The sequence below is a fragment of the Falco rusticolus genome, chromosome 6 (assembly GCF_015220075.1).
Source record: "Falco rusticolus isolate bFalRus1 chromosome 6, bFalRus1.pri, whole genome shotgun sequence".
NCBI lineage: Eukaryota > Metazoa > Chordata > Aves > Falconiformes > Falconidae > Falco > Falco rusticolus.
Genome location: NC_051192.1, coordinates 86,238,798 through 86,253,807, shown reverse-complemented (window position 1 = coordinate 86,253,807; position 15,010 = coordinate 86,238,798). Strand labels below are relative to the sequence as shown.

The window sequence follows — 15,010 nt, the reverse complement described above, 5'->3', positions numbered from 1 at the left end:
TACAAAAGATAAAAAAGAAAAAAAATTAAAAAAATTATTGCTGTGAAGAACAAAGGTATTCTGATTAATCAGTAATACACTAAAAATACGAACAACCGTAGAGCAGATTTTCTTTTTTTCCTGGTTAAAAACCATACTTTATAAATCCAAGCAAAAATGGAAGTTCCTAAGCAATAGATGATAAGGTGTGTTGGGCATGTGGCCATGAGATGTTCTTAACATGTGCAGTAACAGTCATTGTGCACATCCTTTGAATTTGTGTCCATCATTTTCCAGAGTCTGATGTAGCTTTTTCTAGAAATGTGGCAAGGAAAGGCACTTTCCTTCCTGCTCCAGGCATAAAACCCCAGGTGAGTCAGTACGGAGAACGTTACATGCAGAGGTAGGGCAGCAGAGCCTCTCTCCCCTGCAGTCTTGGAACAATAGGGACTGGTGTGGCCATCTATGTAAACCAGAGCAAACCTGGCCTGTGGTGGAGCTACCAAAGCCTCTTGGCCAGTCAGGACTTGTCAGGTCCTTGAGTTGGTGGCCCTGAGAGGCAACGCAAGGAGACCCCCACCCAAAACCTTGAGGTTCCCAGCTTGTCAGAAAGTTCTTGACCGTATCTGATCCCATGTGATCCATGCAAATAATGTTAAAAATAACACATCTATGTGGGATACACTCGTAGCGTAGTGGATGTAATAAATTTTGAATGCTCGTCTAGGAGCAAGTTGTTATGGCAGTCATAAACTGTTATTGTACTTTCCCTTTTTCATTTATCTTCTAGGAGATCTTTGCAGCAGTCATATGCTCGGTTGGTTAGAAAAAACCAGAAGGTTTTGTACCTTTCTGGGTGCTAGGTTTACAGAGTGTGCATCTCTTCCAGCTTGCTGTGGCTGCTATACAAACTCAGCGACGCTTCAGCACACTCCTTACAGATATTTAAGAAAACTTCTGGGAGTCTCAAACAATAATCAACCCTCTAGTTACCGTTGACCGAGAAGCGAACCTCAGTTACCTTTCTCTATATAGTTTTGGTTTTTTTCCCCAGAGAATATACTGAAGTATGGTAAGACTGTCACTGAAACTGTAGAAATACTTTTCTGAATCCCAGTAGGAAACAGGATAATAGGAACAAACGTCCCATGACCATGAGATACCATCCTGTGGCCAAAGTCAATGCTGAATTCTGCAGTGAGAGGTGCAGAAACCTCCCAGGCGCTGGCTGCCAGCAGCTAGGCCACGCTTGAGGTGGAGATCACGTGTCCCTTCAGGCTCCACACTCAGCCATTGCCTTACACCCTGTAGCACGAGGACTGTTTCCAATTTTCTAATTCTTTATCTTGCTCTGGAAAGGTCCGCATGTCTGCGTAGATACCTGCTGCTTTTTTGTGTCCTCCTGAGCTGCTAAATGTCATGCCTTGTGCTGTCAAAAATTAATTTTCTTTATATAAAGGATCTACTTTATGCAATTGAGAACAATTCTAAAAAAAATGACTAGAAAGGAAAATATATAAAAAGAATTTAGGCAATAATGGAGAAGCCTTTACAGAAACTTAATGAGATACCTGTCCTCTTCTCTCCTCTGCAAACAGGAACAAGTCCTTACAATGGACAGTTTTATCAAACTCGTCCCACTTGAACAAAGTGTAAACAGCAATAAAATCTTATATGAAAAACATGGCAAAAAAGAGAGAGGGAGGTGGATGGCTTTAAATGAATAGTGGTGAATTACAGAGAGTGCATAAAGCTGAAAGAAACCCTGACAAATCTATAATCAGAAGTGCTAAAGACCATAAGTACATCAGGGAGGATTTATGAGATACTGATGATCAGATTGTCAGTAAAGGCCCCCGATGGGCAGGAGTGTTCCACGCGTCCTTCAGTTCTGCAAAGGCACTGGCGGCTCTATTCACCTTTGCTGCAGATAATGAGATGCTTCCTATGGCAAACAGTGGTGGAGATGGCATGGGATGCTGGCTGGAGAGGATCAAAAGATGCCAGCATAGCTGATGTCATGTGCTGCTACAAAGAATGGTTTTTCTCAAACAAACTTGGTCTTGCTTTTGGATTAAATTGACAAAAATAGTTACTATACATTTCAAAGTCTGTGTAGACTGCCTGTCATTACAAATAGCTCTCCACAAAATATTTTTAAATTGATTAAAAATTAAATGACAGACCTCTGTCTGTAAATTCTGAATCGTCCATCATGCCTGAAGGATTGAACATGAATTAATGATTAAATGCTGGTTATTAAATGCAACCCCTGGCTTGGAAGTTCCTGAAAACCTGTTTTCTTCCTCAGAGTGTCAGTGTCCCCAGACAAACCCCTGAAGCCTCTTTAGCCACAAACTTGTTCTTAGCAACTCTCCTGCGTGCTATTTGCTCTTTGATAATTTTTAAATTAATTGATCAGAGCCTGGCATTTCAGTGAGGCCGTGCCGTTGATTTACAAGGTGCTACTGTAATACCATCAGGATTTTCCATGCTATTTCCGCATAGAACACGCAATCCAAAGCTTTATTTGATTTTTAATTTGACACCCCACGACCACCACTCCCCACCCGCTTCTTTGAGTAGAGAGATTTGATTGAACATTCACTGGTATTTAGGTCTTTCCCTGACGGTTAAAGTCCAGCAGACACTGGAAGTTCATTCTTCTCCACTTCCAGCTTTTCGGGCAGAGAGGCAATACGGCGTGTGTTGTCAGCAGCCCTAGCCTTTGCAAAGAAACACAACGTCCCCCTGCAGCAAGCAGTTAAAAGCTAAATTTTTGCCTCCAACCATTCCCGCTAATGGCTGTGCTTGGGTTTATCACCCTGCTTTTGGGTAACCGTTAATGCAGCCGTGTTCGGAGTGCATTTGCTCCAGCTGGGTCCTTTTTTACAGCCAGAAGGGGTAGAGATGATCCCATGCCCTGATTTAAACAGGACCCGAAGTGAGGTGAGGGTGATCCAAACTTTCCAATGGAGCATGTACCCTGGAGCACAGGGGCTTATATTGCTTCAAAGCATCGATTTGATACAATTTTTTAAATTCTGTTGCTTCCTTCACACGTCCTTATTAAAATAAATAGTTCATCAATGTTAGCAGCAGCTGTCAACAGCCCTTAGGTTTTATCATTTCTTTTTTGAAATGAATGCTCTGATGGGAAAGTTTTCTTCTGATCTGTGAGTTATGCTGCCTATCCCTTTCCACAGCAACGCTTATGAGTGTGGTGATTGTTCTGTAAGCTCTGAGTTTTTGACCGAGATTTTAAGTCTAATTCACTTTCATTTTTGTATCTATTAGAGTAGTCCCTTTATTTTTCCTCCAAGATTTTTTTATTCTTTACTGTCAGTAGTATTTCTCCCACGCGGGCAAGTGAATCACAACCCTTTTGTATGAAGTTCTTTCTATTTATTATTTTAACTATTTTAGTAAATTACTGACGAACGGCTAATTGCAGCAATATTTATAACCTTGGCAGACCTTATGCCCAGTGCAAAGGGGCTGAGGAGTCGTAATGGTCTAAGTCCTCCTCCCTGCACCACTGGGGAACGGCCAGGGGTGCTGATCTGGATTTTCTTCCAGAAATGCACGCAGTAGCTGTCTCTCTGCTGCTTAGTTATCCCTTTATGTGATTTTAGTGACTGTCTTGCACTTTTCTCAGGGGCTTGTTGTCATCCTTGTTCTGCTGTTACTGCACAATCTGTCAAATAATTGTTTTTTTAAATAAATTTTTTTCCTCCCTTAATATTCAGAAAAGCGAGGATTCCAGATCTTGCTGACTTGTTTAGGTAAAAACCCTCTTTTTCTGCTGCTGCTGTGGAGGGAAACGGGTGGTTTTGTCATTGTTTAGAAGTCAGAAGAGAAAGGAAGCCCTCTGTCCGCACAAACTTCCAGTATTGAACTGGTGTTCAGGAGGCGGATAGGTAGTCTAAGAATAGTGTATGACATTGCGTGACCATCAAAAAGAGCTTCCTCATGATAATGCCACCTTGGTATCTGGCCAAATCCTGGCCAGGTAACATGTGGGGCAGTCAGCTGCTTCTGCTGTTCCTTGCTCTGGGCTGCGGCATTTGCTGCTTCCCAGCTCCTCGGTGAGACGCTGCGTTCTCAGCCCGGTGCCTCCCTGGGAGCCGTGATGCCCAGGTGGAGAGAGCACGGTGCCAGTCTCGGAGCCGGTCGGAGAGCAGGCTGCCCGCAGGAGAGGCCAGGTCTGAGTGAATGCTGTGGAGCGGCAGCGCCGAGGCTGCCGCGCTGGCCCGTGCTGGGGTGCCAGCAGCCACCCCGCGTCCCTCCCGGGGCTGTGCCCACAGCGCTGCTGCTCCTGCCAACGCTGGGCCGCTGGCCGCAGAGCCGGCGGGGCACCGAGGCGGCAGACCGACTGTTGCTGTCTTTTGCAGTCACATCTACATGAAGAACCGTGATGTAACCAAAACCTGGAAAGGAAAGACAGAGCAGCTTCTCAGAGTCGATGACCATGACTTCACCATGCGGCCGGCTTTTGGAGGTGAGAATAAAATGGTTCTCTTGATTTCATGCTCATCTAATCAAAAATCATCTGATCATCTAATCAATCGTCTAATGAAAAAAAAAAAAAAAAAAAAAAAGCCAGATGCCTGGGCAGATGAACCAGTGTGAAGGGAAAGGACTTGGGTGGTCTTAGGAGATGTTTGAGGCAATTCAGAGAGAACTCATCCTCACCTCGTAGCCCTCTGTGCTCTGTAGAGCTCCTGCACTCCTTCCCGTTGCTGAAGTTGGCTCTCCTTCTGGCTAGCGTTCCCCAGAGCTCAGGATGGACCCTCCCAGTAAGTGTTTTCCTCTGCTGAAAAGATGAACAGGTTTCAATGCTCATTTTTTTGTTGTTGTTGTTTCATAATGTGGGTTTTAATGTCCATTTGTAGTTGTGAAGCTGCAATGTGCTTTTCAGCTGATGTGATCAAATTGCAAAGTAAAGAACTCGTTAGGTGGATCACAGCCCATCCTCGCTAGGAGAAAATGGGAGTAGTTTTGTCCAGATAAAATCATGTCTCAAACTCTCTAAAGCTGATGCCAAAACGGCACAGAGTAACTGCTCAGAGACAAATTTTGTCTTTAAGCAGCAAAGGTATTTATTTCATGTAACATTGGGGAGCTAGCCAATTCACACTGGACAAACTAGCTCCGAAGTTTTCAGTGAAAAGTTGGGTATTTTATACAGTTTTTGTGAGAGGTTACACAACATCTTAACATACATATTCATTTGATTTTGACACCCAATCATTCCATTCACAATAGGTGGGATCTAGGTGGAATAGACCTTTCAATTTTCTTTGTTCAACGATTTCCTGACTTGAGGGTCTCCTTATCTCCTTCAGGTGCCCACCTTATCTTTTCTAATTATTCAGAGTACATTCCTTTAACATTGTCAGTGGAAACTTTTCTAATTATTCAGAGTACACAAACAGAGCATCACCCAGAGCAATGTACCAAATTCATCCTGACCATAATCTTTTTTTTAAGACCTTGTTCTGTTTCAAAGCAACCAAAAGAGCAGGAGGGGACACCTCCGTCACCTTCACTTCTGCCTTCTGTCATGCCCGGTTACAGGAATGTGCTCACCTGATCTTTCTAGACTTATTACTGCAGAGGTAAGAGAGTACCTGAATAAAAAATGTACTGGAACACCAGTATAGAAATCCCTCTTCTGATCAGATGAGCTAAGAGAAGATTTTTCTGTAGTTTTTGATGAATGACTAATACTGCGTCCTTCTAACACAGCCTTCTAGGGTGAAGCGCAACATCTCCCTGTCCAGTGGGTCACACAGGTATTTTGCATTTTGCACCTGGTCTGTAGAACAGAGCTTTACTGACCCGTCCGTTCCTGGCGTGGCTGGGAAGACATTTCTCGCCCCGCAGTGCAGATGTGCTGATCAGACAGCACAGCGCTCTCCCCATGCTCACTATTCATATATCTCCAAACTCCAGACTCCAAAACGTGTCATCACTAGTGGTGTCCCCCTCCCCGTCCTCACCCCACCCCCGCTGTAATTTACTAACATGTTGCAGTCCAGCCTGCCCATTGCAGGTAGCTCTTGATAATCAGTGGTAAACTTGATCTGCTATTTTCTAAGGTTGAAGAGTTTGACTTAAATTGTCCTCTGGGTGGAATATAGGCAAATCTGCCTGGAGCTGGTGTGAGCACCTCTGAGGAGCCCAGGCATGCAGCTGAGGCTCAGGGCTGAGGTCTGGGAGCTGGCTCTGGAGGCACTGGCCATGCCTGCTCCTTTTTGAATTGGCTATAAAGTGACGCGGAGTGAGCTGCCCTCAGGTCCCTCACCTGCTCCAGGTGGGTATTGGCTTGGCAGTGACACTGCTGCCACATTCTCTGGTGGGAAAGGGAGATTACGGTTTATTGCTGGTGTTTCCTCTCCTGCCAGGTTGCTTCTTTTGGAAGGTGAGCCTTTCAGCAGGGTGGATTTAGGAAGGAACCTGACCTCTGAAAAATGAAAGACTGGGGAACCATGAGATTTGTTTCATGCACTGACCTAAAGCCTCTTGGCTCCAGGAGGAGATGGTCACTGTCGGGATTGTCCAGCCAGCCACCTTGTTGGCTCAGTTTCCTGTTTGTTTGTCTATTTTTGGTCTTGGTTTTCTTTACCTGACTTTTCAGCCTTCCTTTTTCCATTCTTCTGTTCTGCCTGCAAAGGCTGAACCTGTGAGGTGCTGGCTGGATGTCCACTGCCTCAGTCTGGCTTTGTTTTGTTGGCACGCTGTTCCGTCATGGATATCGGTGATCCCACGTGGCTTGCCCAGCACATGTCCTAATGGTTTAGGTTTCAATGTCCGGTGTCACCACTGCACTGTATTTCTGCAGACCAAATTTTTGCTATTTTTATCAGTGTCACAGAGCCCATGAGGGTCGTCTTTGTGCACAGTTCACACCAAACATACATAGTTACACGGCTACTCTTCCAGTGCTAATGTAAAACTGTGTTTTAATCTCCCTTGTCTTGTTTTCCCATGTTACCTCCCATCAGGGCATTAGGGTACTCCTAGAGCTTAAAAACTTGGAGTAACATTTATAAAATTGAAAAATATTCTAACAGCCTTCAGTGAAAAGGTGACTTTATTTATAAAGGAAAAACATGGTGTTTCTTTAATTTTTGCTCAAAACTTCCTTATCTTGCAGAGCTACCTGGGACAAAGGTGAGGTATTGGCAAAGTTGTGCTGAAGTTCTATGTGATAAGGAACAAAATATGGCAACAGCTTTGTTGAGGCTCCAGCCTTAGAAAGCTGGACTCACATGCACGGAGATAGCTTGGGTGCTACAGGTTCTTGCATGGCTGTAGAATTACACAGTGTATTTTAGTGACAGGTGGTAAGCCCGATGGAAAAAAAAAAAAAAAGGAAATAAAACAAAAGTCTGGTAAGAGGTGATCCTTACATTTTCTTCTGTAACGTTATTCATCAGGCAGTCACAGTGACTTGCTATGCACTGTGAGTTCGTCCAGCTTTGCTGTGGCAATGCCAGTCAGAGTGATGTGGTCTGACCTGAGTAGGATGAAAAAGCTTTTGTACTGCAGAAGCGGAGTAGAGGAGCCTGTGGGACACGTGTGACTGTAACCGGTCGCTGCCCTAAGACGCTGCCTGCTTTCTGAGAGCAGCTCAAGGGCCACAGTCTAACGGGGGGTCCAGCCTCACGGCGTTGCATGGGGCGTGTGATGTTACGGTGCAGGTGGGAAAGACAGCTCAACTCTGGGAAACATAAATAATATCATAAGGGAATTGTGAGTGACATTAAACTACAAAGAAACCCAGTTCTGCAACTAAGATGGTTCCCAAGCTTGGCGAAATGATGGGCAGCTGTTACCCTTCAACATTTTTAGTGGACCAGTCTACAACTTCACCAGTGAACTTTAAGCTAAAAAGGGAACGGGGTCTGTAGCTGCTGTGTGGTGGCCACAGTGACTCTTGCTGGCGTGCAGAGGACAGTCAGCCAGCTGCCAGCCCAACGCAGCTGTGGCCACTGGGCAGAGCAGGCTGGGGTTCTGCAAGGTAACATGGAAGAAAAACAGTAGAGAAAAGGTGAAGGGTTTTTTGAGAAAAAGTATCTTTGTAAAGAGCAAGCGAGCAAGCAAATGTTGTGTAAGGTGTGTTATTAGCAGCCCAATAAGCATGCTTGTCTTGCCTGCTCTCAGCCCGTTAGAGGCAGCTAGTGGGTACGATGGTAATGACAAAGTTTTTTGCTTTGCTGATGTTCCAAGCAGCCTCCACAAGCTAAACCAGACTGCATTAGTTTTGACCCTTAGGGAGTTATCTCCATGTCAGTGACCTCGTTCTGGCTAGCAGATGTTTGGGTATTATTTACAAATATTAGTACTTAAAGGTTATGCAAATGTTTGTTTTGCTGCCTTCCTTAAACATCCATTTTAAGCATTTCATCTATGACATCTCGTATTTTACAGGGAGCCTGTGAATAAGCAGCTTTAGCTGATACTTAAAATAGCTGTATCTTCTTTGCTGGGGAAGAGCCTCATGCTATACTTTTTATATTTCTTCACTGCCTAATAGCCTAATGTCAGCTGGTCCTCGCTGCCATTTCTGGGCAATTTTTTTGTCAGGATGGATGAATGGTGGGGTGAATGAAGCATAAGTAGTTCACTTACGGTTAGTACGAAGGGCTGGAATAAAACTTGCTTCTCCCTGGATGACCAGCTGTCAGTGAGCTGCAGAGGAATGAAGCGCTCTGCAGGCACGTAGCAGCTGATGAGCATATCCTGGTGGTGGCTGCCTGCAAGCTGCCTACACCTAAGAGGTCCCAAACATATATACATTCATTTAAAAAGGTAACATATATATATACACACACACATACATGAAGAAACACTGAAGACTCTTGCAGCTTGCAGGCATGGGATCTCTTATGGACATTTGGAAGCCTCTCTGGGTGTGCACAAAATATCTGGCAGTAGAGAAGTCTCAAGCCTGCTTGTTTCCCATGCAGATTTTATTTTATTTTTCATCTCAGGGCCTATGTCTGCCTAACTCCTTCAAAGATACATGAGAGAGACTGCCTTAGAGAACAAAGAGCCTTTGAAATCGCTGCCAAAGAGAAAAATTAAAGAGATGTGGCAAAGCTTTAGTCTCAGAGCTGAAGTGGAAAACTGACTCCAGGCATTTTCATGGTAGCACGCTCTTCCCTATCTTCCAAAGCCTGCTCCAGTGTTAAAAAAATAAAAAAATGTTTGTGTCCAGTATCTGTTTCTGACTGGGAATGAAGTCACTCTTTGCAGCTTGCATGCTTCCCCTCAGTGTGTGATTTTGGGTGCCGAGACACGCTGGGATGCAATAGGCATTAGTTTTGGGCCATTTCTGAAGTCATTCCTGAATGGGACTTCAGGAAACCTCCTGATTTCCCTGGAGGGCTTAGCCTCAGACCAGGTGTCCCATCCAACCTGAGGCAGAGTTTGAAATTCAAACTGGAGTTGTTGCAAGGTGAAACAAGCCACAAAGTCTTCTTGGTGTCAGAACCCACCCAAAATGGAGACTTGTTGGGTCTGTCTGTTCCCCTTGTACAACCACTGAATGCAGGCGCTAAGTGAGTCTTCTCCAAAGGTATACTGTACAGCATCTTTCCTATATGCAGCACCTAAGTCGAATGTGTAATGGTTTTCACTGAAGAGCAGGTCACAAAACAGGGCAGCTTACTGCAGGGGAAAGAGAAGTGAGGGAGAACTCTTGCCACTGATTCTCAAGACACTGGGTTGTGAACTTGGCAAAGGAATAAAGCCATATAAAGTCACAAGCACCTTGACAGGCTGGTTCCCGAGCATCTTTCTAATACCCAAGTTTGATTTAAGGCAAGGACACTGACATGCAGGAATTTACAGAATTAAGATGTTGCTGATGCAGTTTTGGAAGGCGGTACATTTACAGTGAGATGGTCCAAAGATGATCCATCATGTCACATGTAAATTCTATGCAGAAACTGTGGGGTTAATGGATTGCCCAGTAAAAGAGAATGCAGAAGTGCTCCCGTCAGCCTTGGGTTGTGCTTCAGGTCACTTAAGTCCTCTCTCAACATGCAAATGTAAATATCTCCTTCAAAAGGGAAATCTCCTGTTTTCCATTTCCAACTTTTGTACCATCAAATGCTCTAATGAATGTGCGAGTGTCTTGAGTTTTCTTGGAAGCTGCCACTATGCTGTGCCTGGGATGCAAGGGGAATAGTTTATGGGTGGCTTCGTTTCTGTAGGTGGAAGTCTATGACTGTCCTGGTTTCAGCTGGGACAGAGTTAATTTTCTTCTTAGTAGTTAGTACAGTGCTGTGTTCTGCCTGTGATGTGAGAACGATGTCGCTGTCGATAGGACACGGATGGTTTTAGTTGTTGCTGGGTGATGTTTATACTAAGTCAAGGGCTTTTCAGTTCCTTGGGCCCTGCCAGCCAGAGGGCTGGGGGGGCACAGAAAATTGGGAGGGGACACAGCCAGGACGGGTGACCCAAACCAACCAAAGGGATATTCCATGCCATATGACATCACGCTGAGTATATGAACTGGGGGAAGAAGGAGGAAGCGGGGGACATTCAGCATTACAGTGTTTGTCTTCCCGAGTAACCGTTACGTGTGACGGAGCCCGGCTCTCCCGGGGACGGCTGAGCACCTGCCTGCCCATGGGCAGTGCCGAATGAATTCCTTGTTCTGCTTTGCTTGTGTGCGCGGCTTTTGCTTTACATATTAAATTGTTCTTACCTCAACCCTTGAGTTTTACATTCCTTTCCGATTCTCCTCCCCATCCCTCTGGGTGAGGGGGAGTGAGCGAGCGGCTGCCGGCTGGGGTTAAACCACGACAGCGACTTTTATGAAGTTTTTTAAGAGTCCAGGATTTGCTTTCTGGTTTTATCAGTCCTGCTGAATTAGGATTTGTGTTCTGCAAGATATTGCTGTGGAGGGTGATGGAGATAATGGATGTTGACATGTTTGCTGTTTCTGGAAGAAATGCTTCAGTTGAAGGTTATACAATTTCTCTCTAGACCTTGATCCATAAATACTTGAGCTCATGTTTAATTTGAATAATTCCATGAATTTGGCTGATGCTTTTCAGAGACCTTTAAAGTATGAGCTGAAAAGCCTTGCTGGGCTGCAGTCTTTGAGCAAAGCAGCACAGCTTCCTCTTCTTAGCCAAACCCACAGCATTCACATGGATCTGTTTACCTTCCTGTCCAGCAGTGAACATCCTAGAGAGGAGCCTGAGCTTTGAGATTCCTCCAGTGTTACAGTATTCAGGTCTTTCCCTGCTTGTAATTCTCCAAGCTGATCCCTCAGTACTTCCTCTCTCTGGAGAAAAAATGAATATTGATAAGATGTTGTTTATGACAAGGAAAGGCTAGTTGATGAGGGGTCTTTTTACATTTAATGCTATAATCTAAGTTACTTGTCCTCTGTCTACCTGTTCAGTCAGATACCACCCCAGCTGTTCTATTCCCTGCCCAGTCACACCTTCCTCACCCCCTGCTCCCTCTCAGTAAAGAGGTTTTTTTCTGTTTGCTCATCCCTAGTGGCATTGATGGGGAATTTGGCAAAGCACGGGGAGCCCCAGTGGTTCAACAGTTTAGTTTCCAGAGGGACAAGATTAAAAAGCTAGCCGTTCCTAATTCACTCCAAGGATTAGTGAGACCAAAGATCTCTTGACACCTTCCGGTGACTGACCAACAGCCATTTAATTCAATGGTACGTGCTGTAGCCAAGATGACATTAAGAAACTCAGGGTTAGTTTCTGAGCTTTTTTCTTTACAAGGCTTTTGTTTTGCTTCAGACACTGCATGCATTTACAGTGTTGTTTGCATCAAGTGCCTCTGCAAAACTGCATCTTGGTAGAAGTTTTGAAGAGTGAAGGTCTAAGTGAATATGCATTTATCATTATCAGTTATGCTCATCGCCTAGAGCAGGGCTCGACAATTGTTTGATTGCTGCCACTAGCTCCCAGGCCCTTCACCCACTCTTCCCTGCTTAGCCCCACCTCTTGTCCAAGCCTTCTCCAAAGGGTCTTGGTGTCTCAATGTGCCCTTGTTCCCATTTGTGTGCTTTCTCATTGCCTCAGCCCCAGGTGCTGAATGAGGAGGGGGGAGAAGAGAAAAGCACTGATTGTTCCTGCTGACAGTAGTAGGATTTTGCCCAAGAAAGGCAGAGTAAATATTTCCACTGATAAGTAAGTTTTACGTCTTCATACTGTCTGTATGAAGAACTTCACATTTGAGTCCAGAGATCAAACGATTTCTCCCTTTCTCTATTATACTCACTGTTTTATCACTCCTCAAATTCGTGATTAACTGCAGAAAAGAAAAAAAGTAAAAGCAGTTTCATTGATGTACAGGACACCTAACTCAACCTCAGGCTTCTCTCAAGGGCTTTCCAGCTTGTCCAGCTCTACACTGAACACCCTTTATTTTTGAGTGTAATAAAGCTTCATGGCAGCTCCAGACTGAACCTTAAAGTTTATCCTTGCAGTGAGGTCACTGCTGGTTATCTGGGAGCCGAACTGAGTGTTTGGTGCAGGAGCATGAAAAAAAAGAAAAGAATATGAACATAGTATTTTATCTTCAAGAGCAGATAGGGAAGGAATAGGAAAGAGGGTCAAATACCAACTTGGCAGTGTTCTGTTTGTGGGTTTGTATTTTTGCGTTTGGTTTTCGGTTGTTTGTTGATTTATTTTTTTTTAATCTGTGTTCAGTGTTCAGACAAGCGTGAAAATTGCAGCAGTACATAGACTTTGGATGGGTGTTGATTTCCGGAATCAAAGCTAAATTAAGCATTCCCACCAGAGAGTGTCTCTAGCAGTTTGGAAGCTGCGGGGGCTGCCCAGCATGCGGTGGGCACAGAGATCCTCAGCACCAGGGAGACCCAGCGGGCAGTGCCATGGCTAACTGCTGCCTTCCTCTTCTGGCACAGCCTGACTGCGCTGCGAAGCCATCCTGGCAGAGACCGTGTCTTCTCTGTTAGCGCCATGCCTGCCACGCCACGGCTGCTTGGAAGCGCTGTGGGCACCGCTGTGACGTCAACAGCTGTGTCTGACCTCAGACAATATTAATTACAAATGCTTTCTCTGGCAAGAGCCAGAGGCCGTGCTGAAAGCAGCCCTGTGCCTGCTTTGACTAGGCTGTGTTGGACCACAGTGTGTCTTACCCTGAGCATCGAGCCTCGCTGTAGCAGAGGTCCAAGTTGAGTGTCACAAACATGACCACACTGAAGAGCTATTAGTATTTAAAGGCATTAAGGGAACAGAAAAGTATTTGAATCATTGCCCAAGTTCTTCCTGGCCACCATGTATGACTTCAGGAGGTGCCTGAGCAAAGGAAGTCTAATTGGCCACCAGCAGGGCACTGCCCATCAGCAGGCTGGCATTGTTTCCCTATTGATTATACTGCACATCAAAGTCCTCGTTATCACCACAGATACAGTGCTTTTTACTACCTTGTTTTTAAAAAAACAAGCACGTTTTACTAAGCGGGAGGTATGTCATGTAGAAATTCTTTCTCTTGGCGTTGTTTTTAACTTTGTTTACTCAATGTCCTAAATAATTGTAAAGAGTAGAAGGAAGTGTGGCTCCAAACAAGGTATAAACTCATAGAGTGATTTCAGATTGAAAAGGACTGCCTTAAATACTGTATGTGAGACAAGTGGGGGTATGTAGTAAGGTATAGCATCACTTAATAGGTCAACTGAAAGAACCAGAAGTAACAAAACACCTCCTTAAAAATAGCACTCTATAAGCTAATTTGCTTGTTAGACCTTATCATACTCCACAACTACTCAATTAATGAGGATGAAAGGGAACAGAATACTGCAAAGCCATTGCTGCAATATTTCCACTTAATGAAGCCACCATTTCCTCTGGTCAAACCAGAAGATGACACATCTGTGAGCTGACAGAAGGGCCATGTGGCAGTCACTGTCTGCAGGATGCTGGATTGCGTATTAGGAAGGACACAACTGCCACGGAGGTAAGCAATGTCTCCTCCCGGGACAAGGAGGCAGTCAAAAGAAAGGATGCATGGCAAGGGTTACGAGGAAAAGATATCTGTGATTTTGCCATGGATTTGCCTCTCTTTGATGAGTTACAATGGTCCGAGAAGAAATCTGCTAGCTGGTGAATGGTTGCATCCTGTGGCCTGGTCAGTAGCGACTGAGCACATTTCCTGGCCTGGCAGGCAGGGACTGACTCATGAGGAGGGAGCCGATGCCACCAAAGGCAGATGGCTCTCTGACCTGCCATCCTCCTCCACAGCTCTCACCTCTGGCCCTGGTGGTCAACTCGGTCACCTGGCAGGTCTTTTCCCGGGCTGATTCAAGTCACTGATTTGGAAGAAAATAGTCCAATTGCTGCTGCTGCTGTTGGTTTTGGCTGGGTTTGTTTTCTGTGGTCAGCGAGCCGAACAGTCTTAGAGAAGGTCTCACTGCACTCAGTCTACTCCTTTGTGCAACTTCACCATTTGGTGAAAGTCATTCCCGTGTAATTTGAGGAGGGGGCTGAGGACTGTTCTTGCTTGCTGAACAAGCTCAGCTGTGTTGTAAAGCTGTGTGCAAGAGTTAAAGTCCTCCAGCACTTCCAGCCCTGCTGCTGGGTGTGGTTCATAGAATCATAGAATGGCTTGGGTTGGAAGGGAGATTAAAGATCCTCTAGTTTCAACTCCCTTGCCACGCGCAGGGACACCTTCCACCAGACCAGGTTGCCCAAAGCCCATCCAGCCCGGCCCTGAGCACTCCCAGGGATGGGGCAGCCACAGCTGCTCTGGGCAGCCTGTGCCAGTGTCTCACCACCCTTGTAGTGAAGAATTCCTTCCTAGTATCCAACCTAAAGCCACCCTCTTTCAGTTTAAAGCCATTACCCCTTGTCCCACCACTACATGCCCTTGTAAAAAGTCCCCCCCCAGCTTTCTCGGAGACCCCCTTTAGGTACTGGAAGGCTGCTACGAGGTCTCCCTGGAGCCTTCTTTTCTCCAGGCTGAACAACCCCAACTCTCTCAGCTTGTCTTCACGGGAGAGGTGCTCCAGCCCTCT

At 45.3% G+C, this 15,010-nt stretch overlaps 1 protein-coding gene across 1 annotated transcript in view; it reads left to right on the top strand.

Annotated features, from left to right (window-relative positions):
* Positions 1-15,010, top strand: part of LOC119150299 (gamma-aminobutyric acid receptor subunit rho-2-like) — a 44,809-nt gene that overhangs the window by 7,331 nt on the left and 22,468 nt on the right. The window contains 1 exon segment of the mRNA XM_037392717.1: positions 4,374-4,480. Coding sequence (XP_037248614.1) covers positions 4,374-4,480 — 107 coding nt within the window.